We start from the raw sequence: 26,204 nt of genomic DNA, 5'->3' as shown, positions 1-26,204 counted from the left end.
CCTTACTCGGCAGGGAGCCTGCTTCTCCCTCTGCCTCTGCCTGCTGCTCTGTCTGCCTGTGCTCTCTCTCTCTCTCTCTCTCTTTGACAAATAAATAAATAAAATCTTAAAAAAAATAGCACTTTAATAAGACATATAGATAGAAGAAATTTATAGAGAAATGTGACTACATCATTGTGTGATAGTATCACTTATTGGCATTATGCTCTGTGATACTAATAACAGTATGGATACTAAAAACTTCCAATAATGGAATCATACCAGAGGTTTAAAGTATTAATAAGAAATGCTCAGTGGGGAGCCTGCTTCCCCTCCCTCTCTCTTCCTACTTGTGATCTCTCTCTCTGTTAAGTAAATAAATAAAATCTTTTTAAAAAATTTAAAGAAATTGTAAATTATTGGGGGCACCTGAGTGGCTCAGTCAGTTAAGCAAGCTCAGGGTTGTGATTTCAGCTTAGGTCATGATCTCAGGGTTGTGAGATTGAGCCCCATGTCAAGCTACTTGCTGGGCATAGAGCTTTCTTAAGATTAAGATTTTCTCTCTGGGCACCTGGGTTGCTCAGTGGGTTAGCCTCTGCCTTGGGCTCAGGTCATGATCTCAGGGTCCTGGGTTTCAAGCCCCGCATCAGGCTCTCTCCTGGGCAGGGAGCCTGCTTCCCCCTTTCTCTCTCCCTGTCTTTCTGCCTACTTGTGATCTTTCTCTCTCTGTCAAATAAATTAATAAAATATTAAAAAAAAAAAAAAAAGATTTTCTCTCTCCCTCTGCCCCTCCTTTCTCCTGTCTTTATCTCTCTCCCTTCCCTCCCCCAATTATTTCATATCTTCAAAAGAATTGAAAACATGAACTTAGAGGATTCACATGTATTTCAAAAATTAATTCAATGATTAGATGATTCAAAAGTTAGTAATAGTTTGCTGCTAGATAAAGTAGTTCAAAAATAAATATATATGTACTTTAAAAATTAATTCAATGGTTCTATAATTTTAAAAAACTAGCAATAGTTGACTTCTATGAAAAAAAAAAAAAACCAACCCAACTACAAGTAGTAGTTTATTACTAAAGTAGTAAACTGAATTGCTACTTCATTACCTAAAGATGGGTTGAATGAAGAGAAATATGGAAATGTGTGAGGCTTCATGAGCATTCTTAGATGTTTGTAGAACTGAAAGGAGTCATTTCAATATTCCTTTTTTTTTTTTTCATAAAGTTTTATTTATTTAAGTAACCTCTGCATCCAGCGTGGGGCTTGATCTAATGACTGTGAGATCAAGAGTCACAGCCTCTTCCAACTGAGCCAGCTGGGTACCCCCAATATTTTCCCTTTGGTAGTGGTTATTTGGATCAGCTCATTGAAATGCCCGTGTGCATAAATTATGCAAATTTAAAAATAGATTACTGGAGAAGGGAATAATAATTTATCCATTTTGTCAGCTGTTTTATCATTTGCATTATCTAGTATAATTATGAGTTTTGATCTAATCACTTATTTTATTAAAACAAATTTATTGAGCTTTTATCTAAAACATATTGTTTTAAGATTAATTGGGTCTAGAAAGATGAGTATGACATGGTTCTTACCAGTTTTACAGTGAATTGTTTTGGAGGACAGAAGTTGAAGTATAAAGGACAGGAATGTCACGGAAGGGGAGGATGAATATGTAAAGAGCTAGCTTCAAGGTTTTAGGTAGAACTTGGATAAGTGTTGTCAATATTAAGGGCTGTTCTACACTGATGTTCTCAGACTTTAATATATGTATAATTTACTTGCAGATCTTGTTAAAAGGCAGATTCTGATTCAGTATGGTGAAGTGAGCATGAGCGTCGACATTTCTGACAAGCTCCCAGGGCATGCCAGTGCTTAGGAGCTATGTTGGTATTTTGAGGAGCAAGGCTCAGTGCTATTTTTTAGAAGTAAGAATAGACATATATAGGGCCTGCATTTAAAGCCTTTTCCTGGTATAGCCTTACTTGTTCTAACTTTTCCATAATGTAATTAGAACATTCTGACTAGCAATAGAAATGTAAATGAATATGTTGTTTATAAAATTACTTCTTTTGAATGACTAATTTAGTCAACTGTTGGTTATCTTTGGCCAGGCTAAACAGTATGCAATTAGCCATGATATTAAATAACAAAGGAGTCAGTATTTTGAAGAATTGAGATGACAGTAATTTAAGAAAACATCAGGGTTTCTTATACTGGATATCAGTTCTGTTTAGGATTATTTGGTACCTCTTCTAATTTGGGAATGTTCCTTGATATTAGCAGACAAAAGAATTTGTGGGAATGGTGCCTTCTTTCTCTTTCAGTCTCTAAAGAACTATGGTCTGCACATGGGGCTTATAAATCTACAAGAGGCTGTGCAATGTGGGTAGAGATTTTGAACATATTGGATGCAATATCATTATTGTAATTACTTTTAACATTTAGATGTCATCATTCTAATGGTAAATGTGTTCTGAAATATAGGATATAAAATTTCAACTAATTAAGTTTAAAATAAGTCATTTATACCATGTTTTAGTTAGTTTTTTTCTTTTTCTTTTTTTAAATTTTTTAAATTTTTTTCAGTAAGCTCCATTCTTGGCATGGAACCCGAGTTTTAGTTAGTTTTATTTCATCTAGGATTTGGGGACATCTGAGATCTTTTACTCCCACTTTTTGATGGCAGTTAAAAATTGATTGGTTATGTTATACAAACATGTATGTACTCTGTACACACCGGAGTATTAGAAGTAGTGTGAGCCCAGGTTTAGCATTTCGGCTATAAAAGTCATGTACGTTCTGAAGGTTTAAATGCTCTGGATGAATCATAGTTGTGTGACGTGTGTGAAGTATTGAGAAGTCATTCCAGTTGATTTTGAAGAATTTATTTTTCTTCTCAGATAGTTGTGTAATTTAAAAGTAAAGTGCTTATAAAGTGCATTTAATTTGTCATGTTTTTATCTCTTGTGACATAAATTGTAACAGTGCACTAGAGCAATACAGTATTAATTAGAAATACTAATTTTCCAAGTGCTTAACTTAAGCAGTAACATTTAACAGAGAATATTTATTTTTATTATTAAATTAAACATTAGAAATTTTTGTGGATTTTTTTTTTTTTTCCCTTAGAGAACCAGAGGACGAAAGCGAAGCTTCATTCCTGAGGAAGAAAAACATGAGGTTGGAATAAGTTAAGCATTTTTTACACAATCTAAACTTTGAGAAACTTTCTTCTTAAATTATTTCTTTTTCCCCCATATCCTGATTTTTATGTTTTGTTTTGTTTTCCCTTGTATGGCAGGAAAGAATTCCTAGAGAAAGAAGGCAGAGGCAGTCTGTGTTACAAAAGAAGCCTAAGGCTGAAGATTTACGAACTGAATGTGCAACTTGCAAGGGAACTGGAGACAATGAAAATCTTGTCAGGTAAATTGGATGCTGAGACTTTGTCTTTAGGGGATTAAAGTTCCATCTTCATATTTTCTCATCACAGATATAATGGGGGAAAAAATCACAATATAGGACCTTTCTTAAAATCTTATTTAGTGGAAATAGTAGTTCAGAAACAGATTTCATGTGCATGGCTATTTTCTGGCTTTAGGTGTAATTAAGAGTGATAATCTGGATTTTGAACACAAACAATTTTCTCTTGATAAGAGCAGTTGGTAATGCTCTGTATAGAGGGCAAACAAATAATTTGATCTAAACACCTTGTATGAAGATTATTTCATAAAACAAAATTACTAAGTTGTTACATATTATAAAAGTTGAAGTTTATTAGTGATAATGATAAGACAGATTCTTTTTCAATGACAAAAGCTTCATTAGCACTTCCTTACCACTTATCAAAACGAATGTGTTAAATGCTTCTCTCATGAAATAAAGAAAGGTGAAAAGATGGCCTAGATAGATTTTGCTTTTTTGTTTTGTTTTCTTCTTTGTTTCTTTGTTTTGCTTTGGTACCTTTTTTTTTTTTTTTTTTTTATCAGACATAATGCTAATCAGGAATCTCAGCTGATGTTGCACAGTGGCTATTCCTGAGGGTCCAGAGACTGCTAATTTTAGCCTTTGCCTCTTTTGCTGAGATGAAGAAATTACTCAAAGCCTTGGGTGAGATGAAGGAGTGGGTAAAGTGGGGTGAGCAAAAGGAGATCGAATTTAAAAGTAGTATCATTCTTTCAAAGGACAGTGACACAAAGAGTCTTTTTGTGTCTTAAGGAAACAATTTCTGATTTCTTTAAAAAATTGTCTTTTGATGAAGCCCTGTGAAATTAACTGAGGGCACAGAAATTAAATGTTTCAAAAGTGAGTTTTTAAAACATATATTAGTACTGTTAAATGATGTTAAATATTTGCTTCCAAAATGATGTCATTTGTCATTAAAAATCTAATTTCTATTTGTTTTAATTCCTTAAGTAAAAGCATGCAGTTTTAAATTTAAATTTTAGAGTTTTTTTAATATTATCATTAAAATGAGGAGAAAATAAATATTCCAGTGAAAAAATTAAAAGTGCTTCCTTAAAGTTAAGAAGGTCTATCATGTTTGGTCAGTGTTCTCTGAAGTAGTACATATATATAGAATGTCATGAGGGCTCTCCTGGAAATGAAACTCACTTAAATTTAGGTTAGAGTAGTTCCTGTATCCGAAGATACACATGAATAATTCTGACCATACTATAATTTTCTTTATGTAAAAAAAAAAGAAATCCCAACCATAAGCATAACATGATAGAATGCATAAAACAATAAAACTAAATAAAAGAAAAAAAACATTAAAACAGTCTTATATAATGAAAAAAATTCAATCTAAAGGAAATCCCCTTGGGGTTGAGGGTTGCATCGTGGGACATGATCAATTTGAAACTAGTTAAAAACTTAGAGAACTGGTTATTTTCTCTTTAGTTATTTGAAACTGTAAATATCAATCCTTTTATTTATTTTTTCAAGATAGGAAGCTGATTCATGACATTTTTGCTATAGGACCTATACATTTTTACCAGGTTTCTATTTATTTTATTTGCTTGGTCATATATTTGAAAGAACCTCAGACATAAGTTCAATTTTAATTTTAAAAACCACTTTATAACAAGAGCATCTCCAACACATCATATTTTAGTTGTCATTTAAAAAAGTAGATACAATCTTTCTTCGATTCTTGGTGAGAACGTACATTCCTATCATTTAATTAATTTCTGTCATAAAATTTCCATTTTTAATTGCATTATTATAACATGCCAGTGTCTGGGATTTTGTGGATAGTCTTCTGGAAGGTAAAGATATTTTTGTTACTCTAGAAATGATGAATATACAAAGTTTTCCTTGGTTTTGCCTTGTTAAGAAGATAACATCACAGATTTTCTGCAAAGGTTTTAAAGAGGTAATGAAGAGGGAATTAAATGTTTTTATAAATATTATATGTTAATGTTTTTGAGGATAAAATAAGCTGGATATAAAGCAGTGCCATAAAATGTTTTATGGTTATAATGTGACTCTTCTGTTAAAAACAAAGTACATATTCAATATAAGCACGATTGCTTGTGGGTTAAAGAAGAATTTTTTTTAATGTAGAATTTCATGTGTTTAAAAGGTAATCTTATAAGTTAATATCGGCCATTTCCCCTAACATCTCTTTTATTTTGTAATTGGCACCATTATTGTTTCCAAATCACCCCACCCCACAAAATTCTGCACTTTTATGATTGCATCTTAAGTATTACGTACACATGCTATTTTTTAACTTTTCATTTTAAGACATTTTAAATTAGACTTTATTTTTCCTAAAGATATATTTCAGTGCTTAGTCAGAGACACATTTATACTTATTATGTATGTCTGTTAGGTTTTATTATAAAATTAAACTTCTTGGGTGGTAATTTAATTACTATTTTACTGAATATACTGTATTTATTTTCTTAAGTTCCTTTGAACTGATATATGTGACTCAGGTTTAGCAGCTTTGATTTTGAAACCACACTTCTCTATGTAATTCAGGCTATATACAAAATTCCTTCTTAATTATTTTCCTGGCTTCTTCCTTTATTTGTATATGTGTATATGTGAATTTACATGTGTAATTTTTTAATATCATTGGGAAATTGAGTTCACTTAATCCGTTAACTGTGATACTAGGTTCCAACTATTATTTTTGGTTTGCCTCTAAGTTTTTCTCAGGTCTTTTGCAAGTAATTTAGCATTTCTGTGTCTCAGTTTTTCCCTTTATTGTACATGATCAAAATTATACTCTGTTCCATTAGGGACTTAAATGAGCAATAAGTATTTTTCCATATAAAATAGTAGGGTAGTGGTAATAGTATTGTTTAGTAATACAAAAGACACATATATGAGGGTTCTGAAATAAGGATTCCAATTGGTAAATATGTTTTAGTAATAATACATGCTTATTTTTGCCTTTCAGAGAATGTGCATGCCTTGTTTTTGTTGAGTTTGTTGAGACATGTTCCTTAAAATGATTAGACTCCACTATTTTCACTAGACATGGGAAATCTGACAATGATCAGGTCCTAAAGAGGAAGATGGTTTACAGTATCTTACACATTTTTTAAAAACAGTGCTTCCATTTTGCCATCTGCTTTTAAAATTTAAATCAAAATTGTGTGGGAAATTTCCAATTAAAAATGTGTATTTCTTAATGCTAAAGGCCAGATTGAAACTCTGTTTTGGAATTGTGACATCTTTTTAAGTATTTATCTCTCTGTGATGGATGTTCTTTTTTTGAGATAGTTATGGCCATGTAGTGATACATTATTTATTGGTTTTTGTTTCCACAGTTCCTGGAATAATTAATACTCAGTAAGTGCTTGGTAAATGAATGACTACTTCATATAAATAATAACTGATCATTCTTTGCTGAATTAATAAAGAAAACTTTTACTGTTATAATTTATTCCTAGAACAAATTGGTCATTAAATACAAGTATTTGATGAAGATGTTTAGAAGGCTTAATAAAGGAAAATTGCTTTTGTGTCACTAAAAAAAGGGGGATGAATTTTTTCTGTGTATTAGGTAAGGAAATAGGCACTACAGATCTGAGATTAGTAAGTTGATACATCAGTGTAACAAACAGAACTGAAGTGATCCCTCTCCTTAGGAAATCATATTTGATTTGCAAAAGATAGATTTTTAGATGTCGGTACGCCTTTCTTCTAAGTCTTTATCAAGCTATCAGATTTAGAATAAGACCAACTTTTAGACCTTAAATTTTAGCTTAACTGTGTACATCTTAATATTTAATGGGAGATAGGAGAGAGAAAAAAGGTTTCCTAAAACTAAAAACCCTGGAATCTATTTGTTTCCATGAATAGTATCTTTAATTTTATTTAGTATTGTGGCCATTACTCAAAAGCTTTGAGTATAGGAAATGATCTATGAAGCTGTTTTACTTTTATAGCTGAGTCCACACTATTAAATGCTTACTATATTCTCCTCCTTATTTGAGCATATAGCAAATTATATAGATATTGAACCATAAGATTAGAATGTTTGGTCTCAACAATATCATTATTACTTTTACTTATTTCACATTTTCAATATCTGGCGTCTGAGTGCTTCCCTCCTAACTAGATTTGATTGTATTATAACCTGTTAGGAGCACCTGCAAAAATTCATATTTATCAGAATTTTATTTCAAATATTAGTCTCTGATTACTCAGGTTTTTTTTTTTTTTCCCTTAAATTACCCATTTTGTTCTAACATGTATTGGAGTCTTACTACATTACCTGTGTCATAGTTGAACGGTTGTTTTCTTGCAAAGGTTTTATTAGACTAGAGAGTGAAGCTAAGATTAGTTATAACTTGTTAACTATGCTCATAGAACATCAGATCACTAAAAATGGATTGTTTTAAATTACATTTAAAAATGAGGGGTGCCCCGATGGTTGATCATCTGACTTTTGGTTTCGGCTTAGGTCCTGATCTCACGGTTCATGAGATTGAGCCCTGTGTCATGCCAGTTGAGTTTCTCTCTCCCTCTCCCCCTGCTCCTTGCCCCCCAGCCCCCGCAGTGCACTCTCTCTAAAATAAATAAATAAATCTTTAAAAAAATACTTAAAAAATGAAACCTAATATTATTTTTTAAAAACAGTCAAAATTGCAGTTGGTAGATTTCTTAAAACAAATAGAATGAGTTTTTTGTTTTGATTACGCACTTGTTAGTTTACTGTTTCTTGTGCAGTTTATCACATAATAATCATTCTTAATGATAAAATTTGCATACTTATGTAGGAATATCATGATTGTAAGTGGTGGTGTTTGGATTATTTGGATAATTATAAATTAAAACCTAGAAATAACTACAAGTTTTAAAATGATTTATGTCTTCTAATAACTTTCAAATGTATGAAAAACAGACATTTCTCTGTACAAAGACATTTCTGGACAACTTGTTTTTATTCCTTGCGTCTACCAGCAGTTTCAAGGATAGGTTTTACACTTTTGTTTTACTTTGTTTTGTCTTGTATTCCTGAGTCAGTGGTTAGTTAGTACCATAAAATTACTTTATTCTGAAGGACTACTTCCAAAGCTTGAATTTTAATTATTTCCTTCAGATACGTGTGGCAAAAATGTATCCTCTCATGTCACCCTGACGCTTTGTGATGTACCTCTTTCTTCAGGTTTGGCTGCTGTTCTTTTTGGTATATGTTTAACTTGGCTTTTCTCTCTTGAAAGTATAACCATCTTGAAGGCCATAGTCTATGTTAAGCTTAACCTTGTAAAGCTTTATGTTCTCCCTCCAAGTTACTAGAACTACTCCCTCCAACCCCCATCAATCATAGTGGTTAGTGGCTTACACACTTTATAGGAAGCTGTGTTAAGAAAGCAGTCTGATTATTGGTTTACAAAGATATTTTTATTTCCCTTATTTCTAAAGATAAGTAGGAAAAAAAGCTTTAAAAGATATTATCCTTGCTGATATATTTTTAAAAGTAAATGTTTTGATGAAATACCACTGTATTTCAATCTTAGTTATTTGGATGTAGATAACAGAAAATTAAAAGTAAAAAAATGGCTATCCCTAAATAGAAACTAAATCATACATGTTTTGTTTCAGTGTTTTAAAATCTACACTGTGTCAACTACATAGCCAAACAAAAATTCAGTGTCCCTAAATTGTAAATCCTAAAGTAGTAATGAAATAATGAAACAAAGTTTCATATTGTTTCCATTTATTAAACTTTATTTAAAAGTATCATGTTCAATAGTTCCCTGCTTGAGTTTAGAATATACAGGAAGTAGTTTCAGAATTGCCAACCCAAACAACTACAAAAAGTAAATCTGCTCTGTTCACTAGTATGTGTTGGGAGGGTGGTAGTAAGTTATATACAGTGAAATGCAAAAGTATTAAGTGAATAAATTGATGACTTTCCTGAAAAGTATGCACTCATATAACCCCCATTTCTAATAAGATCTGGAACATTTTCATTAATTCCAAGAAGCTGTGCCCTTTCTCAATCAGTCATTCTTTTCAAAGGCACCCGTTTTGCTATTCTTTTCGACCTTGCGTTAGTTTTCCCTCTTATAGAATTTCATATAAATAATATGTTTAGTTTTTATTTGATGTCTGCTCTTTTAATAGGTATGTGAGGGAATCCCACTGTAGTTTTAATTTACTCTGATCAGAGTAATGTAAATTAGATATAGTTATAGATATATAGATAAAGATACATATGTAGATATAGGGATGTTGAGCACATTTTCATGTACTCTCTGGCTATTTGTGTGTCTTTCTTTGAGAACTAATTCTTTTGCCCATTTTTTTTTAAGATTGGGTTACATGTTTAGTATTGAGTTGTAGAAGTTTTTAAATATATTTTGGATGTAAGTCCTTTTATAAATAAATGTTTTTCAAACATGTTCTCCTTATTCATGGCTTGCCTATTCATTTCCTTAATGGTATCATTTAAAGAGCAGAAGTTACTAATTTTGTTGAAGTCCAGTTAAGTACCTTTTTCTTTTATGAGTATTGCTTTTGTTTCCTATCTAAGAATCCTTTGCCTATGTCCAGGTTACAAAGATTATCACATAAATTTTCTTCTAGAAGCTTTGTAACTTTAACTTCAATTTTGAGATATGTGATCCATTTGAAATTACTTTTTATGATATCAGGCAGAGTTAAGGAAGGTTTATTGTTTCATGTGGGTTTCCAGTTTTCCAGCACCATCTGTTGAGAATGCTTGCCTTTCTACATGAAGTTGCTTTGGTGTCACTGTTAAAAAATCAGTTGGCTTTTTAAATGTGGGTCCTTTTGGAGCACGTGGGTGGCTCAGTCCTTAAGCGTCTGCCTTCAGCTCAGGTCATGATCCCTGGGTCCTGGGATCAACCCCACATCAGACTTCCTGCTCAGCAGGGGTTTTGCTTCTCTTTTTCTCTTTCTCCCTCTGCCCCTCCCCATTGCTCATTCTCTTTCTCTCTCAAATAAATAAAATCTTTAAAAAAAAAGTGGGGTTTTTTTGAAACTGTATTCTTTCATTAAGCTAAGTATTTATTCCTAGCCAGTACCAATTGTCTTGATTACTATAGTAATCAAGTTACTATATAGTAAGTTATTTTGTGCTTCTAGTTCCTTTGCATTTTCATATATGTGTCAGAAATGCTTGCCCATTTTCATTGAAAAAACAAAAAAAGAAACCTGGATATAATACCATAAAAGGCACAGGCAGCAACAACAACCACAAAAATAGATAAGTTGGATTTCATTCAAAATTAAACTTTTGTGTATCAAAAGGACAATATCAACAGAGTGAAAAAGCAGCTCCCCAAAATGGGAGAAAATATTTATAAATCAAATATCTGATAAGGGATTGATAATCAAGAATACATCAAGAACTGCAACTCATTAAGACAAAACAAAACAAAAAACATGATTAAAACTAGCAAAAGACTGGAATAGACATTTCTCCAACAAAGATACACATCAGCCAACAAAGACATGAAAAGATCCTAAGGTCACTCAATAGAGAAATTAGAATGAAAACCACAAGATACCACTTCAAACCATTAGAATGGCTATTTAAAAACAAAATAGCAAGTGTTGGTGACAATGTTGTGAAATTGGATCCCTATGTATCTCATATATATGAGCTATATATATGTAATGTAAATTATTGCTTCCATAATTTGGCTATTATAAATAATACTGCAATAAACATCAAGATGCATGTATCACTTTGAAGTAGTGGTTTTGTATTTTTTGGATAAATGCTCTAGTACAATTACTGGGTCATAGGGTAGTTCTATTTTTAAATTTTTGAGGACCCTCCATACTGTTCCACAGTGGCTGCAATAGCTTACATTCCCACCAGCAGTTCATGAGGGTTCTTTTCTCTCTACACTCTTGCCAATGCTTGTTCCTTGTGTTTTTTATTTTAACCCTTCTGACATATGTGAGGTGATATAATTTTGATTTGCATTTCTGTTATAAGTGATGTTGAGCATCTTTGTGGGTCTTGGCCATCTGTATGTCTTCTTTAAAGAAATGTCTATTCATGTCTTCTGCTCATTTTTAATTGGATTATTTGTGTTTTGGGTGTTCAACAGGATTGTGCTCTGATCCTTGAACTTGACATAGCTCTACATTATTCAGATTTTCAGATATCTTTTATTTTTTCTCATCTGTGTTTTTGTAGTTTTCAGTATAAAAGTCTTGTATATCTTTTATTAAATGTATTTCCATGTATTTAGTGTTTTTTGATGTTATTGTATAATTTTTAAATTCAATTTTTTGAAGCTGTTAATGCAAAAATGGAGAGCTGCCAGGTGTTGAGGTGGTTAATTAGGATAGGTAAATTTCTTTATTTATTGTAGTGCATAAACAAGAGGCCAAACGGGAAAGGTTGCTGGCTCCCCAGATATTCCATCTTTTCTCTGCTGAATAGCATTGGGTGAAGTTCAAATCAATCAATGCAGACGTGGAGGGGAGTGGGGCATTATGTCACTGCTAAGGAAGTCCTGAACAAAAGGTTTTGCTGGTTTCTGAGCACTAGGGGAGAGGATGGGTGCAAGGGCTAGAAGTAGAAAGGACTGAGTCAGTAGAATGTCTGTAAGACCCCTCAATAAGGAGATTTTGGCAGAGGTGCATGAGCTCCTTCTTCAGGGTTTCAGTCTAGCTCCTTCTTCCACATAAGGAGGCTTAAAAAATTATACCAACCTTGCAATCCTGTGATAAGCCCCTCTAGGTCATGAGGTATTGCCTTTTATATATATGTTTTTGGATTTCATTTGTTAATATTTTGATAAAGACTTTGTGTCTCTATTCATGAAAGTATTGTTTTTGTTAATTTCTTGTAAAGTCTTTATCAGGTTTTGTTTTTAGAGTATACTGACCCTCTACAAGGCACTTGAAAGTGTTCCTCTCTCATTTATCTTTATAATTGATACTTTTTCACTAAATTTCTATGTGAAACCATTTGGATCACAGTTTTAGTTCTTGGGTAGTTTTTGATAATTCATTTTTAAAAATAAATATCGTGCTATTGAGATTCTTTTAAATTTTGTTTTGTGTCTGTTTTGATAAGATGGGTTTTCCAGGGAATTTTTAAAATTTCATCTCAGTTGTCAGTTGCTTTTTTGGTTTAGTTTTACTTTCTTTTTTGAATATGCACTGCAACTATTTGCTTACTTTACTACTTGTAATATTTTGGATCACATTCTCTTCTTTTTAAGACAAGGTCAGTGTTTACTTCTTCCATGTACCTTTCCTGACTTAGATGATTCCACAGTGATCTTTTTCTTGCTTCAGTTGCCCTTGGGACTCATATACAGTCCTACATCATGCTGTCATCTTCTTGTTTAAAAATTGTCTATGAATTGTTTTTACTTTTTCTATTAGATAAGGGTAGGGTCTTGGCCTTCCATTGTTTTGTGATGGTTTTTATAATCTAATACAGTATGCCACAGGCAATTAATTCCAAATAAATACTTAATAAATTATTTGCTGATACATTGCTAGGTCTGTACACCTTTGTAGCTTTATACAATTGAAATATTTTGTAATTTCTTTGAGGGAAGAGACAGTTCTTTAAATAGTTTTTGTTTTATTTTTAAAATTTATAAGCATTTTTAGTTATTAAAAACAAACTTAAAAATAGTATATACATGTTGTAAGGAAAAAGTAGTTATATAATAGTTTTTTGATTGAGATACTTCACTAAGAGATCTCAGCTACTTCATACTTGTCACTTGCCAATTCTGTCATTTTAGGCAAGTTAGTTCATCTCTCTGGATCTCTATTTTCTTATTTTAGAAGAACTTAGGCTGTATCATCTCTGAAGTCTAACATAGTAGCTCTGATATTCACAGATTATGCGATAATCCCAAATTCCCAAGCCCATGCTATTTGTTTACGTTCCCTCACAAGCTCTCCTAGAAACACATATTGTCAGTAGGGTCTCTTTCGAGGCTACTCTGTAACTATGTACAATGTGATTATATCTCTTGATTAAGTCTCAGGAAAAAAAAAAATCTCTTAGAGTGGAAGCTGTTGTGTTGCTGTGTCTCTCTCTTTTAGCTAAAGAGGAGAGGAAAATAAGTTTATTCATAATACCTACTTCCATTGTTAAATAGCAAATACTTCTTCTTTTTTTTTTTTTAAGACTTATTTATTTGAGAGGGAGAGTGTGAGCGAGGGGAAGCACATAGGAGAGGGAGAGAACCCCAGGTAGACTCCCCACTGAGCATGGAGACTGAGGTGGGGGTCAGTCTCATGATTCCTAAATCATGACCTGAGCCAAAACCAAGAGTCAGACACCCAAGTGACTGAGAGCCACCTACACGCCCCACTTTTTATTTATTGTTTTTTCTGAAGTACAATTAAGATATAGTGTTATTATATTAGCTTCAGGTGTGCACTCTAATGATTTAACAATTCTATAAATTACTCAGTGCTCATCATGGTAAGTGTACTGTTAATCCTTTTTATCTATTCCATTTATCTCCCCATCCACTTCCCCTCTGGCAACAACCATTTTGTTCTCTGTATTTAAGAGTGTGCTTTTTTGTTTTCTCTTTTTTTTTTTTGTCTTATCATTTGTTTTATCTTTTAAATTCCAAGTTTGAGTGAAATCATATGGTTTTTGTCTTTCTCTGACTTATTTCACTTAGCACCATATCCATGGTAGTTCCATCCATGTTGTTGAAAATGGCAAGATCTCATTCCTTTTCATGACTGAGTAATATTCATATTCATTCATTCATACTCAGATACACCCACACACACTACATCTTTATCCATTCATCTGTGGATAGACATTTATTTACTTGGCTTGCTTCCATATCTTGCCTATTGTTAATAATGCTGCAGTAAATATAGGGGTGTACATAGCTTTTCAAGTTGGTGCTTTTGTTTTCTTTGGGTGAGTACCCAATAGTGGAATTACTGGATCGTACAGTTTTTAACATTTTGTGGAACTTCCATACTGTTTTCAGCAGCATCTGCACCAATTTGCTTTCCCACCAACAGTGCATGAGGGTTCCTTTTCCTCCACAAGTGCTTGCCAGCACTTACTATTTCTTGTCCTTTTTATTTTAGCTGTTTTGACTGGTGTGAGATGATATTTCATTGTTTTGATCTATATTTCCTTGATGTGTGATGTTGAGCATCTTTTCATGTGTCTGTTGGCCATTAGAGTATCTTCTTTGGAAAAATGGTCCTCTTTCCATTTTTTAGTGGGATTATTTAGTTCTTTGGAGTTAAGTTGTATAAGTTCTTTGTATATTTTAGATATTGACCCCTTCTCAGATATATTAGTTGCATATATCTTCTCCTATCCCATAGTTTGCCTTATGGTTTTGTTAATGGTTTCCCTCTCTATACAAAAGCTTTTTATTCGGTTGTAGTGTCAGTGGTTTAATTTTGCTTTTGTTTCTCTTGCCTGAAGAGACATATTTAGAAAAATGTTGCTAAGGCTGATGTAAAAGAAATTACTGCCTATGTTTTCTTTTAGGAGTTTTATGGTTTCAGGTGTCATATTTAGGTCTTTAATCCACTTTGAGTTTATTTTTGTGCATAGTGTAAGGAAATGGTACATTGTTTTTGTTTTTTCAGTTTTTGGTTTTCTTTTTGCATGTAGTTGTCCCATTTTCCCAGCACCATTTGTCGAAAAAGCTATCTTTTCTCCGTTGTATATTCTTACCTCTTGTTGCTTGGGTTTATTTCTAGGTTCTGTTTTGTTCCATTGATCTATATGTCTGCTTTTGTGCCAGTACCATATGTTTTGATTAATGTACCTTTGTAATATAACTTGTACTCTGTAATTGTGATACTCAAGCTTTGTTTTTCTTTCTCAGGATTGCTTTGGCTCTTTGGGGTCTTTTGTGGTTCCGTACAAATTTTAGGATTGTTTGTTCTCGTTCTGTGAAAAATGTTGGTGTTTCGATAGTGATTGCATTAAATCTGTAGATTGCTCATGGACATTTTATTTATTTATTTATTTACTTATTTTTATTTTCAGCGTAACAGTATTCATTGTTTTTGCACCACACCCAGTGCTCCATGCAATCTGTGCCCTCTCTAATACCCACCACAAGGTTCCCCCAACCTCCCACCTCCTGCCCCTTCAAAACCCTCAGATTGTTTTTCAGAGTCCATAGTCTCTCATGGTTCACCTCCTCTTCCAATTTCCCTCAACTCCCTTCTCTTCTCTAACTCCCCTTGTCCTCCATGCTATTATGCTCCACAAATAAGTGAAACCATATGATAATTGACTCTCTCTGCTTGACTTATTTCACTCAGCATAATCTCTTCCAGTCCCGTCCATGTTGCTACAAAAGTCGGGTATTCATCCTTTCTGGTGGAGGCATAATACTCCATAGTGTATATGGACATTTTAAACAGTATTGGTTCTTCTAATCCATGGGCATGGGATATCTTTCCATTTGTTTGTGTTGTCTTCAATTTCTTTCATCAGTGTTTTATAGTTTTCAGAATACACTTCCTTGCTTTATTCATCCGTATTTTATTTTTTGTCAATTTTTAAATGCGATTGTTTTCTTAATTTCTCTTTTACTTGATTATTAGTCTAAAGAAATGCAACTGATAATTATTATTGTTAAGAAATGCAACTGATATTTAATTTTGTATCCTGTGACTTTCCTGAAATCATTTATGAGTCTTTAGGGTTTTCTATGTATAGTATCAGATCATCTGCAAATAGTGACAGTTTTACTTTTTCTTTACCAGTTTGATGCCTTTTATTTCTTTTACTTACTTGATGGCTGTGGCTAGGACTTCTAGTACTAAGCTGAAGAAATGGCAAGAGTGGACATTCTTGTTCCTGCACTTAGAGAAAAAGCGCTCACTTTTTCATCATTGAATATGATGTTAGCTTTGGCCTTTTCATATTATGGCCTTTATGCTGAGGTGTGTTCCCTCTAAACCTACTTTGTTGAGAGCTTTTATCAAGAATGGATGTTGTACTTTGTGAAATGCCTTTTCTCATCTGTTGAGATGATTATATGTTTTTTATCCTTTCTCTTGTTAATGTGGTGTATCACATTGATTTGTGAATATTGAACCACCCTTTTATCCCTGAGATAAATCCCACTTTTTCCTGGTAATTGATTTTTTTAATGTAATATTTTTTTAATGTAAAGTTTGGTAATATTTTGTTGAGGATTTTTATATCTATGTTTATCAGAGATATTGGCCAGTGGTTTTCTTTTTGTTGTTGTCTTTTTCTGGTTTGGTATCAGGGTATTGCTGACCTCATAGAATAAATTTGGAAGCTTTCCTTCCTCTTCTATATTTTTGGAATAGTTTGAGAAGAATAGGTATTACCTCTTCTTTAGATGTTTGCTAGAATTCACCTTTGAAGCCGTCTGGTCCTGGAATTTTGCTTGATGGGAGTTTTTTTGTTTTTGTTCTTGTTTTTTTAAGTTAACTATTCAGTTTCATTGCTAGTAATCAGTCTGTCCAAATTTCTATTACTTCCTGATTCAGTTTTGGAATTTACCCATTTCTCTTAGGTTATTGAATCTGTAGGCATATATTTTATAATATTCCCTTTTAACCCCCCCTGTATTTCTGTGGTATTGGTTGTTACTTTTCTTCATTTCTGATTTTATTTATTTGAGTCTTCCCTCTTGCCTCTTTTTTCCTTTTTTTTTTTTTTTAATGAATCTGGTTAAAGATTTAAAATTTTGATATCTTTTCAAAGAACCAGCTTCTGGTTTCATTGATCTGTTATACTTTTTTGGGGGGTGGAGGCCTCTATTTCATTTGCTTCTGCTCTGATCTTTCTAATTCCCTTCCTTCTACTGGTTTTGGGCTTTTTTTTTTTTTTTAGCTAGCTCCTTTAGGTGTAAGGTTAGATTGTTTATCCTGCTGAGTCAGTTCAATCAGAATTCCCCCCACCCTTGATATCTTACCATCCTAGATATCTAGTCAGGTTCTTCATCCTCCACCTCTCCGAAGGGGATGTCTGATCACCAGGGCGAGCTTCTGCAACAATCCTGTTTGGTTGGTTTTAGCTAGAATCTCCCCTTATTTTTGATGTCTCCTCCTAGTAATTTTTCATCCACTGATTTCCACCCTTTTCCTTGGCCATAAATTCCCACTTGCCCATGCTTATTCAGAGTTGAGCTGCATCTTTCTCTTCCACTATAAAACCAGTTGCTATGGTCCTAATGTCTATTGTGATGGTCCTAAATGAAGTATACTTTACCATCTTTAACAAGTGTGATTGAATATTTTTTTAAAGGAACTTCTAATTAAATATATACTAAAATGAGTCTTGAAATATGAAAAAAAATCATTCCATTTTAGTCCTTCTTTACCTTGGTATTTTATTAACATTGGATATTTTAAAAAGCAGCCTGCTAGATTTATGTGAAGAGCCTCAATTTTATTAAATTTCAGTATTTTTCTACATTTTGGGGGACAGTATTGTGTAACAGATGATTAGTTTGAGGATTTGTATCCACTCAGCTGGATTTGACACCTGTTTCTCTTATTATTAACTCTGCCCAGTATTGTTTCTGTGGCTTAGTTTCCTTATCTGTAAAATAGCAGTAATCACTAGTATCTACCCCTTAGGTTGTTGGAGGATTAAATGAGATAAAATGCAAGTATAGGGGTTGGCTCAGTTGTTAGGGAATTGTAAATGCTCTATACATGCAAACAACAACTGTAATAAAACAAATAATGTGTACCATATATTTTTAATCACTTAATCCTTATCCTGTGAGCTAAGGAGTATTATCTCCATTGAATTGATGAGGAAACTAAGCCATAGAGAACCTGAGTAAGTTCCCAAAAGTTGCATAGCTGTAGAAGTAGTAGAGCTGATATTCAGATTCAGGCAGTCTGGCTCTAGAGTCTGTGCTGTGAATCTTATATAGTCTCAGTATAATTTACATTTCTGCTCCCTGATTGGATAAAATGTGCCTTTGATTAATGTGTTTGTTGCAGGTTAAATGGTAACAGCCCTTTCAAGATGATCCGATGTGTTTATTTTATAGTTTTCATGATATTGTCTGAGACTTCGGTGCTATAATCTTTATTCTTCTACTATGCTATTTACTAAATGCTTTTGAAGTCCCTCTGTCTTGCCATAAGAACAACATACATCATTGTACTAATTGTAGATTAAAGCAATTTCTGGATATGTCAGCACAATGATGTGAAATTTCAGAGAGGTGTATCTGTATTAATCACGAGTTGTGCAAAAGAAAAAAAAGAAAAAAGAAAAATCATAAGCATAGTGTATTTGTATTTTGTGAATTATATTTGTAGAACAGATATATATATATATATATATAAGTCAGCTTCTTGATTATAATTTGAGGGTGGGTTGTTTGTTTGGAGAGGAGGGATCATGTAAATGAACAGAACAATACAGATAATAGAGTTTGCAGTCCTTTGAAATTTGGTAAGCTTAGCAAATAAGACATTGTGATTTTAGAATCTTTACAAAACAAATATTAATTTGTTCATTAATTGAGAATTTAATTCTTACATCTGCATATATAAAAGTCAGATTTAAATCTCAGAAATACATAACCTCAGAATTACATAACCCTAGGGAAATCTTGCTCAGGTATTAAAGTGTGTGTGTGTGTGTGTGTGTGTGTGTGTGTGTGTGTATGCCATGCATGTGTATTTTAGTTAACACTCTGGTATCTGAACACACATGATTTTATGCTTGTTTTATGATTAAGGGTAGAGAAGAGAAGCTGTTAAACCTCATTTTCCCTCATTTCATCTTATTCACACATTCTCTAGATATAATATGCTTCATTAGTGTAACTTTAATATTCCAATTAATATTGTTGACATATGTGGAAAGACTGTTAATAAGGAAAATGAGGATGATAATTTTTCTGTTTACAAAAGGAAGAAATCTTTTTTTTCCAATGGTAGTGCATTTAATATTTAATAGACTCAAAAAGTGAATCTTACTTGAAAACTTAATTAAATAACCAGCCAAGAAAAATGGTAGGGATGGCACAGAGCTAAAATTGAGAAGTTGAAATTTTAGGTAAGACTTTGCCAGCAAGAGGCTTTGTTACCATGAGGAATGAAGATAACTTCTTTGGGAACTAGTTATCTCATTCATTAAATGAGCAGCATATTAGATCGATTTGAAAATCCCCTTCAATTTTCATTCTATGATATTATAATAGTATAGCAATGAAGAAGAAATTCAGAAATTATTTAGGTGTATAGAATTCTGAAAAATTTGCAGCATAAAACTTTCACCTACAATATTATTTTTAATGTATTATTAGCCCATAATATTTTTCTAATTTTAAATTGGGTTATTACATCTTATAGATCATAGCCTACCAAAATGTGAGTTAATTATAAGGTAGCCACTGCACATTTTTTACTAATTGAGATGTAGGTTTGTGAGGAATAGTTTATGTAGGAAATGTGAAATCTGAAACATTTTTGTTCTCTCCTTAATTCTCTAAAACAGAAGATAGGTTGAGCTTTTAAGTAGGCTGAAGTATATTGTACATAAAAATGATGTGTTACCTAAGTAAGTACTTATAACAGGTTTCTTATTTACTCTTTATTATCTCCTGATTGTTTTACATGCATGATATATAGTTTCTTTTGATTTTAATTAAGATTTTTAAAAATTCTTCATTCTTTTTAATCCTTTTTGTGAAACAGTTTCAAGGAGCAATTACGCTATCCTCAACTGCAATGATTTAAGATGATCGGTTTCTGAATTAGCTCTTCCTACTACAGTGCACTTAGTAGGAGTTAAAGCTGTATATAGTATTTAAAGCTGTATATAGTATACCTTTATAGTATACCTTTATTTATACAGCAAGCTCCCATCTAGGAGTTTCCTCTAATTCTGGTCTCTCTTTCTAGACTGCCTCATGTATAATTAAGAAAATACACAATCAAGAATTAAGTTGACATTGTGAGATGACTTGGTAGCTGAATTTCACCATTGCACATAAACAGCACAGTTATTCTAAATCTCCGTATCACTTTCAGCCAGATAACCACTAAAATCACTGCAGTGTGCTTTCCTGAAAATGCCATAATCCTTCAAATGCCACATTAAACCGAGAAAGAAAACCATCAGTAGTGCCTGCACAGTTATGTAGAAGGATGAGCCATGAACCAAGTGAAAAGATGTTCTGGAAGAACAGTAACCTTTCCCTTGATGTGTGCATTTCCCATTACATTTTTGACACAAAATGTTGCAAAATGATTTAATGGTGGCATTTTGTTTTGCTGACTCCTTTTTTTCATTAAAAAAGAAACTGCAGTTGGGATAGAAATGTAGGGGAAGGGTGACCAAGCACTGAATTCTATTATAGAAGCCTCTTTTCAAAATAAATAAAAAAAATATTTTAGGAGCTTGGCTTTTCCCCTTTACGTTATGTATAAACTGTGATACACAAATCATTTAGTTTGTCATATCTGCAAGGGACAGCTTGTTTATTCTTTAAAGTTAATCCCTTTCTACATTATGCACTTCCTGTTCTTTTTTCATCTTAGTAACCCTTGATCTTAAATGACCTGTTAATAAATCAGGAAATCTTTGTTTAGTAAATGCATATGTCTCATTTATACATGTAACCCAGAAAAGTATCCTTTTTATTATCACTTTGCATGTATATTACTTGAGCTGCTTATACAAGGAAACAAAACATGAATAGATTCAAAAGTCTAAAACATCAGTGCCTGCCTAGGAGCCTGGGTGGTTCAGTTGGTTAAGCATCTGACTCTTGGTCTCTGCTGGGGTCATGATCTCAGGGTCAGTCTAGTACAGCCCCACCTCGGCTCTGCACTAGTGTGGAGTCTGCTGAGTTTCTCTCTCCCTTCCCTTCTGCCCCTCCCCCACTCACACCTTTGCTATAAAATTAAATAAGAAGAAGAAAAATCAACATTTTTTAACTTTGAGAGGATATATTTCTAGTGGGACTTAAGTTATAAAGTCGTCCCACATAAAACAAGTACAAAGCTTATTTGCATCTATGAAAACATTGCCAAGAAAGAGAAAGTAATTTACCAAAATACAGTTTGTAAGACTTCTGGGGTATTGGACTTTCAGTTTTAGTGTTGATATGGAATGCTTGGGTGTGGGCCCAATCACACAATTATTTAAAAAACAAAAAACTTGAGAATTTATTTGGTACATGAACATTTCTTAATATCTCATGTTTTTAAAAAAATGCATTAAGTAGTGTTTAAATATTACTTTGATTCTCCCTACCCCCAGGAATATAGGAATATTTATAAAAGGTGCAGTATCAATTAAAGGAATGTAAATTTAATGGGAAATTTCTCAGTCAGCATGCTGTTGTTCCCTTTTACCCAACTGAATAACTCTTTGAATATTGCTCTCTTTGAGCTCTATAAGTGTAGATTAGATTTAGTTTCCTAACAAACATTAACTCTGTTGCTTTTCTTCTAAATTTCTCAAAATATGAGTTTACATTGAGTTCAACAATTCTTTATTTTCACTTTATCTTGTTTGATTTTTTGCTAATAGCAGTTACCTAGCTCAAAAGAACTAGTCAGGACAGTATGTGGTATGTATATATATCCCCATGCTTTCAACTAAAAGTGACTGAAGGCCTTTGTTAGTGATATAATTCAGGTATGTCCTACTGAACAAGTACCTTTCTTTTTTTCCCGCCCTTTTCTTCCCTCCTCTTCTCCTTCTCCCACTATGTCTCTTCTTCTCTCCACTTCACCCCCTACATCGTTGGGATCTGAAAGCCACAGAAATTTGTTACAGAGGAAGAATCTGTTTCCCAAGAATTTTACATAATGGGAACTCTTAGTATAGAATTACCCAGTATGATGATTATAAAAAATGAGTGGTATCCAGTAAAAGCAATGGGGCTGTAAAAGGTTGGGTAGTTTAAGCAAGTAGGGAAGAAAGGAGCAAAGCATTCCATAAGAGAGGTTCTGTGACCATAGCCAGAAGATGGGAAGTTCTTTTATGGCAGTAGGTAGATTCAAGCAGAGATCCATGGTGAATTATTTGACCTGAAATAGCACAATGTGCAGTTTTTCTTTTGGACTGTAACATTATATAAGTAAGATACACAAGGACATTTTATATGATGCTGTTTTCAAACTATTACTGTTTACTAAAAATTCAGTTAAAATAACAATTATAAAACTACAAAATGTTCATGAAGAAAAAATACATTTATATATATATTTATATATATATAAGATATATAAATAAGATACATATATAAGATATAGTTTTTTTCCTGATATATATATTTATAAGATAAAACCAAAAGTAAAACAAATGCTTTGGCATATATAGATAGCTTTTTATTTTAAGAGTAAATAATGGCATACTGGATTAGAATGCATTTATTAACTTACGGATTGATTTTTTTTAAGTACCAAAGCAATATATGTTGTTTGTAACCATGTAGATAACAAATGTATAGAGGAATATTATTTTTCTCCTTACTTACTCTAAACCCCACTCCTTTGATGGAACATGTTAAATTTCGTGTAAAATCATCTATACTTCTTTATTTTAAGTACAAACAAAATATCAGGGCCCATTGGCTGACCTCCTCCCTCCAACCTCTATCTTCCATTTACAGTTGTAATAGGCTTTACTCTAACACCTGCTTTTTTTTTTTTTAACTTGAGAACACATAAAGGACTTTTTTCAATAAAAATAGAACTAAACCAGTTTTTAAATAGCTACAAAATGTAATGTGGATGTGCCATGATTTATTGTAATATTTCTCTATTTATGGAATTTTTTTCTTTTTGATTTCTATTAAAAGTGAGTTTGCTTGACCAAAGAATATGTTTATTAAATGTATATATACATAAAGTGTGTGTGTGTACTTTACATTTTAATAGATACAATTATTTCATTACCCAATAGACACGGATGTGTGAGAATATCATCACATAGATTTTTATCAATCCAATGGATAGAAATTGGCATTTGATTACATATTGTGACTACCTGTGAGACTGAGAATTTATCAAATATTGATTAGCATTAACCTTCTGAGTTTTATCACCCATGTGTTGTCTCTCCGTTTCCTGTGCCTGTTTATCTATTAGCTGTTTTCCCTTTTTTTAAAATGAGTTTATCACATGTCTTTGTATAAGTTGCAAATACTTTCTTTCAGGTTTTTTTTTTTTTTGTATGCATATGTTTTGTTTGCTAATGGTACTTTTTGCCAAATCAAAATTTTAATTTTTTATGTTGTAATATTGATGTCTGAAAAAACTAATCTGATATATCATTATGAAATAGACAGATAACATATCATACATTATTTAGGCAGGCACCACATATTATTTGTCTTTGCGTTCTAGATGACCTGTGTGATGACTTGTTTTGCTTCTAATATTTTTAAAGATCTGATGAAATACCGTGCTATTTAAGAATAATTTTTTTACTTTACATTTTGGCGTTAGACTATTATAAAAATGTTATTCTTTTGATTTAAAAACATAATTTGTTAGCTTTCAGACTCTATTCTAAATTAAAATAAATTTAATAAATTTCATTTACTAGATTTTATTCATTAAAATTAAATTTTAAAGCATGTTGAAGCTACTTGTTCATATTCTAACCTTTTGTATAGTGTTTGGTATCTTAAGTTGAATATATGTTAGGTGATTGATTCCTAAGGCAAAAATTGTCATTTATGTTGAAGAATGTTGACCTTGAAATGCTAAATTTAATGGCCTTTTAAATTTTTAAGTACTCGCATTTGGTCTCATTTCAGCATATAATATTAGTGACCAACCTTACTTTTTGAAACTTTTTGTTTTTATTATGCAGTGGTATTGTTTTTGTTTTTGTTTTATTTCTCAGTAGCAAAATAGTGGCTAAAATGCTTGAATTTTGGAACCAAGTAATTTGGGGTCATATCTTCCCTCCCACCAAACACTTAGGAATTGTGACTTTGATTTGATTTTATAGTATCTGTGCTTTAGTTTCCTCATTTGTAAACTGTGAATAATAGCCATTTCTATCTCTATCTCATAGAATTGCTATGAGGATTCAATGACTGTAAATATATAGTGATCATATACCTTCATCAAATCTCTTCTAGTCTGTTGCTGTAACAAGCACCTTCCTTAGTTTGAATGTCTATAGTCTTTATCCAGTTGTCTGAATGAATTTGTTCATGCTGTACTTGAATTTGTCCAGCAACTTTCTGTTTCTTGCAAGGTAAATCAAGTTTATACTGTGGCTTTTAAGGTTCTCCAAACCTGATCTTAGTTTAATTTTTATCTTCATTTCACTTCATTCACAGCTCCAGGTGACATCTATTCAAACTACTGCAGACTATCTCTCCTTAATAAAACTTTCCTGTTACTTTCATGCCATCTTTCTTTTACTTTACGTTGTATCCTTTTATCTAATATGACCTCTCCTTTTTTTCTGGAATGAGGGTTTCTCACTTGTTTATATTTAGTCTGTATGTCTTTGTCAGTTCATGATTCTTACTGTATAAATACAATATCTAAAAAATTAAAGCAAATTTATTTCAGTAGTCCCAATCACAAGCTCAGTGCCGATCATATAGCATGCCCTTTACACATCTGAAGAGAATAAGAAACTATAGATTTTAGTTAAAGTAGCTTTTATTTAATATTTTAAGAGCAACAGTCATCAGATAACTAGTGGGAACTTAACTTAGTTATTTTTATATACAAAACACTGAAGCCTTGTTTACACTGGATGGTAGTATTTTGTAATCATCTATTTTAATATAATTTGTATAGTAATTCAGTTAATTTTTTTCATGGCTGTATTATTATTCTATATTCTTATTCTATATTATTCTCTTAAAATTCTTAGATGAATTTTACTACCCTTAATATTCCTGTTGTTTCTAAAGATAGTACCTATTTCATTAAAATCCAAAGTATCTAATCTGAAAATACATGTTACCATTAGTTTTTGCTGATTTTAACTGCTTGGGCAATAATAGAGTCAGGTAAGTTAGGTCTGACTATATCAATCTAGTTTGGTCAGAATAGAGGAAATAAAGCTATATGATTTGTTTTGTAATGTGTAATTGGGTTCCGTTTTACTCTAATCTTAAAGAAATTTGTTAACAGCTTGAGAACTTCTAATTTCACTTTCTGGAGTAAGTCTATGGCAATAGAAAGCACTGTGTTTCTTTTTGTCCTTTTTTTTCTTTTTTTCAGGTTTGTTTGTTTTGTTGATAAAGGTACTTGGATATAGTATCATTTTCTTTTACTTCACTGTAGTGACTGGCTCCTAAGGAGTATTTATTTACCTGCGCAGTTATTTCTTTAGTGGCTCTTGCTGACATGAATTACATCTATCAACTATCTCTTTACCTTCTAGTACCCTTTATTTTTGTAGCTTCATTAGTCTATCTGTGTATGTATAAAACTCTAACTCTATCACTCTTTTCTGGTATCAGGTAAGCATTTTAAATATGTAAGATGAAAATCAACTAAGAATAGTTTAGGAAAATCTTGAAGATTTCCAGAAGCTGAATGGTGGCAAAAAGAAAAGAAAAGATAAAATAAAATAAAAAATACATTTTTAAACTATCATAAAGATTATAAATCACCCAGAATTATTTGTAGGACATAATTTTATAAGTTTTCACTTATGGTAGAATACTGCCTACTTCCTTCAGTATAAAACTTAACTTTACAAGATTGTCATTATTATCAACTTTAGAAGGAAATTTTTATTGGCCATACACATACATGCACATGTATACACATAATAGCCTATTTCCT

General features: G+C 32.3%; 1 protein-coding gene across 5 annotated transcripts in view; it reads left to right on the top strand.

Moving 5' to 3' along the window:
* PHF14 (PHD finger protein 14) overlaps positions 1–26,204 on the top strand; it is a 188,656-nt gene that overhangs the window by 90,636 nt on the left and 71,816 nt on the right. For 3 of the 5 annotated variants that reach the window (XM_032874144.1, XM_032874151.1, XM_032874156.1), the window contains exons 15-16: positions 3,117–3,167; positions 3,289–3,410. The exons of 1 other annotated variant lie outside the window; for it this stretch is intronic. In XM_032874144.1, coding sequence (XP_032730035.1) covers positions 3,117–3,167; positions 3,289–3,410 — 173 coding nt within the window. Of the gene's footprint in view, positions 1–3,116; positions 3,168–3,288; positions 3,411–3,973; positions 4,169–26,204 lie in introns of those variants that run through there. One more of the 5 variants, XM_032874153.1, reaches the window with a different exon arrangement.

Source organism: Lontra canadensis, unplaced genomic scaffold, assembly GCF_010015895.1.
Source record: "Lontra canadensis isolate GAN:19392208 unplaced genomic scaffold, GSC_riverotter_1.0 scaffold2, whole genome shotgun sequence".
Classification (NCBI taxonomy): domain Eukaryota; kingdom Metazoa; phylum Chordata; class Mammalia; order Carnivora; family Mustelidae; genus Lontra; species Lontra canadensis.
This window is presented reverse-complemented; position numbering and strand designations above follow the sequence as displayed.